Source organism: Dendroctonus ponderosae, unplaced genomic scaffold (genome assembly GCF_020466585.1).
Source record: "Dendroctonus ponderosae isolate FM_Combo_2020 unplaced genomic scaffold, Dpon_F_20191213v2 Dpon_F_20191213_1053, whole genome shotgun sequence".
In the NCBI taxonomy this organism is placed as follows: Eukaryota; Metazoa; Arthropoda; class Insecta; order Coleoptera; family Curculionidae; genus Dendroctonus; species Dendroctonus ponderosae.
In genome coordinates, this window is record NW_026017166.1 from 1 (window position 1) to 3,820 (window position 3,820).

At 37.3% G+C, this 3,820-nt stretch overlaps 1 protein-coding gene across 1 annotated transcript; it reads left to right on the forward strand.

The window, feature by feature from the left end:
* The first annotated feature begins 1,661 nt into the window (after nt 1-1,661).
* On the forward strand, nt 1,662-2,285 carry LOC125502908 (proline dehydrogenase 1, mitochondrial-like). The gene is made up of 2 exons (XM_048662387.1): nt 1,662-1,983; nt 2,048-2,285. Exons 1-2 carry the CDS (start codon nt 1,719-1,721, stop codon nt 2,251-2,253), a joined length of 471 nt encoding a protein of 156 aa, XP_048518344.1. The 5' UTR covers nt 1,662-1,718; the 3' UTR covers nt 2,254-2,285.
* The last annotated feature ends 1,535 nt before the right edge of the window (nt 2,286-3,820 follow it).

Sequence of the window (3,820 nt, forward strand, 5' to 3'; positions counted from 1 at the left end):
TGGAGTCACGGACAGGATCGGCAGGATACTGGAGAAACACAAAGTCAAAACAGTTTTTAAACCAACTCGAACAATCCAACAGACTTTGAGATCGGCCAAGGACAAACGGGATTCTTTATCAGCACCAGGAGTCTACAGAGTTCCACGCAGTTGTGGCATAGCATACATCGGCACCCCAAAACGTAGTGTTACAAGTTACAGATTAGGACAAACAGAAAAATCAGCAGTAGCGGAGCACGCACTGAGAGAGAGACGGCCACCAAATACGTTTCGATGAAGTGGACATTTTGCACCAATCTTAACGCTATTACCCGAGACTAACCAGAGAGGCCATTGAGATCTTCAAACATGACAACAATTTTAATAGGAAAGAAGAAGTAACGGCCCTTAATCCAGATTTCAAGAGCGTTTTGCGGCAAACAGCGTGTGCGCCAAAACATTTGAAGCCCCGCCCACTCCCTACGCATGAGCTCACACGGCCGGGCTGTTCAGTAGTTGAACCAGTCTTAGTCGGTAAGCACGGTAGATCACTTCGCCGACTGCCTCGTCGCCTTTGATAATGTCCACCGCAGTTGTGGACGAAACGTCAGGGATAAATTCCCATGGGCCACGGCTTCAAAGCCCGGAAAACATTTCTAAATGTGATTTGACCGACTGTGAAAGCATTCATAGTCTGATAGTGTTGATTTATATATGATTTTATTATGAACTTATAGAACTGTAGCTAGTCATTAAATATTAATTGCTATACCAAATCTATTGCAACATCCCTGTATGATACTGCGTCATGACCATCAAACCACAAAAACATAACTGTGTAGGAATAAGCACTGAGTTTTCAAAATTCACCACCACAGCACACCTCTGAACCACCACTCTAAAGCAATATTTACAATTCAAATCGTCTGGCTTTATCTTCAGCCACTTCTCGGCTTACTCGAAAATGTTCAGGGAAAAGTTCTCGAAAATGTTCATGTTCATGAAAATTCAAGACCCGTATATTGAAACATGGACTCTTCCAAAATCTTATTTTTTTTGTCTTCGCTTACCACAATTATACAAAACGACTGGATGAACTTGTATCATTGTTTCCAAACATTTAAAATTGAAATAATGTGCTCTATATGGAAAAGATAAACCAATTGCGTACAAAAACTCATTCACTAGACATTTTCACAAATCTGAAAATTTTATTTCTTGTAGGAACCATGCGTTTACCCTTTCTAATCTTAACACGTATTTTGACCACTGGTACAAGAGCAAGTTAAATCTTTATTGCCTAAATCAAGCTAAGGCTATTAATGATTAGGACATTACAACAGATTTACTGAAAATATTACCTCTACCTTAAACTACTATTACCTTAAACTTTGTATCAAACAACAAAAACGATCGAATACAGATTCAGAATCATCATCATATCAATCATATATTTTAAGCCAGATTGTAAAACAGCCCAAAATGCACAGCGCAAGTTTCCAATTAAACATTTCTTAGTTAGCAGTTTGATGTTCCAACTCGTAATTTGTCCTGTGTGAACGTCGGATTCTTAGTCGGATGCGATATGTTAATTTGTTCTATTTCTAAATTTCAGTTGTTGAGTAGTCAACAGGATAACGTGCTTTCACCGTTTATTTTGTGTTTGAATTTTCTCAAACGATGCCTGTTTCAGATTTTCAACGTCCGCTTTTTTGCAGGAACGCGCGAGAGCTGCTGCTATGGGCTACCCTGATCCTACTAACCCCAACTTTGAAGCTACTACTGAAATGTATCACAAAACACTGACCGAGTGTCTGAGAAGAATTAAGGCTTTCAAAGATAAGGGAGAGGACAAGATGATTGCTATCATGGTGGCATCTCACAATGAGGATACTGTACGATTCGCCATAGAAAAAATGAAGGAATTTGCGATTGAACCATCTGATAAAGTAATTTGCTTTGGCCAGTTGTTGGCCATGTGCGATTACATCACGTTCCCGTTAGGTTCGTATAAAACAACTCAATCTAATTAGAATACACAATCATGTGTTTTCGTAATCGGTTTTAGGACAATCTGGCTACTCTGCTTACAAATACATCCCGTATGGCCCAGTGAACGAAGTATTGCCCTACTTGTCGAGAAGGGCACACGAAAATAAGGGTGTTCTCCAGAAAATTAAAAAAGAAAAGAGACTGTTAGCTAGGGAAATCCTGAGACGCTTTGCTACTGGCAAGATTTTCTATACACCAAAAGGCAACTACATCCCCGTATAAGTTATTGAAATGTAAGTGATATTGATAGCTGGTATTCGTTCAAAGCCTTAATTAAAATATGTAACTTGTTTCTTCCTACTTTTAAAAATTGCGCGTATGTGCATCCTAACGAAAATCATATTTTTATTGATGGATTTATTTAAAAAAATCCAAAAACGTGAACAAATCTATACATGATTGGTGATTGAACATTTCGAGTATTAGACCGAGTGTTTTTTTTTTATTTTTAAACGTTGAAATATTTCGGTAATAGGGATACTATGAAAAATTGTGTCAAATAAAAAGTTAATATCTGACAGGGAATTTTACTCGTGTTAGAAAAAACGCCTACTTCGTCCTTGTAGGCAAGGCAGGGGGGCCAAGTGGATAATTTCAAATAGAAATCACATCATTTTACTACAGGTAATGTAGTACGTCAAAAACTGAGGATGTTTGATCAAGACATTTTCTTCGATTTTGACAAGTGGCTCTCTATGGGGCCAAATATGAAAATTTGTGTCAAAAGATAATAGCGCCTCTTAGAATGACTTCCGGGCCTGTTTTTTTCAAAATGTGTTTAGACTGATACAGATTAATGGAAAATTATTGACAATGCCATAATGTATCCGTTCACACGTGGGTATAACCTCAACGATCCCGCTCAGTTTTTGACGCACTTCTCGAACCTGCAGTAAAATGATGTGGTAACTATTTGAAATTATCAAGTTGGCTCCTGTCTAGCCTACAAGGTCGAAGTAGCCGTTTTTTATCGCGAGTAAACTTTCCCTTCTATTAAAAATAATAATAATCTAATAAAAAATAATAAAATATATCAGCGTTTCAACATAAAAAAAATCACCCGGTATACAGGGTGTCCCGTAAGCTCATGCTCAAAAGGGTACTGCTATATTATTTAGACCAAAAGAAGACAATCTGACCTAACTTTTATTAACAAAAATTGTCTGGCTTCTCTGCTATTGATGGTCAAAGTTCTTCAAAAAAATTATCTTTTTCGAAATATCGGGAGAATGGTACGATGTATTTTAGTGAAACTCGCTGTGAATTTGTTCTTATGTAAGACTCATATTTTGATGAAACAGTTCGACCGCCGTCGAACCGTTTCATCATGAACGAGTTCAGCCGTTTTGGACAAGTGGTGAATTCTTGAGTGTCGTGGTACAAAAACTACCACAACTTTTTAGTTGGAGGATGAAATCAACTCTTTTTTTTTAGGTTGATGCACTAACCATTTGTTCACAATTTTGTGTTCTTTGTAAAATCTTGTAGCATTTATAGTTTTTGCGTAGAAAAACATGTCTGTTTTCTAGTCACTTAGCAATGCTACACATTTACTGCAAATATGCGTTTGCTTTCACGCAAATTGTCTTCCCAAAACCCTAATACTTTGACCATGTCGGTCACTTCTTTATTAGAAAAGGTAATTCAAAACGAATTTGTGAGATTGATTGACAATGATTTTATGCCTCGTATCACGATATCTGCAGTTAATGTCTAACATTGTTAAGTGGCAAGGAAACAGAAATATTTTTTTTCGCAAAAACTGAATGCTACAAAATTCTACAAAGAG

Coding starts and splice junctions, on each gene's coding strand:
- LOC125502908 (XM_048662387.1), top strand. CDS start 1,719: ATGGGCTACCCTGATCCTACTAACCCCAACTTTGAAGCTACTACTGAA. Junction 1,984..2,047: donor TTACATCACGTTCCCGTTAG/GTTCGTATAAAA, acceptor AATCGGTTTTAG/GACAATCTGGCTACTCTGCT.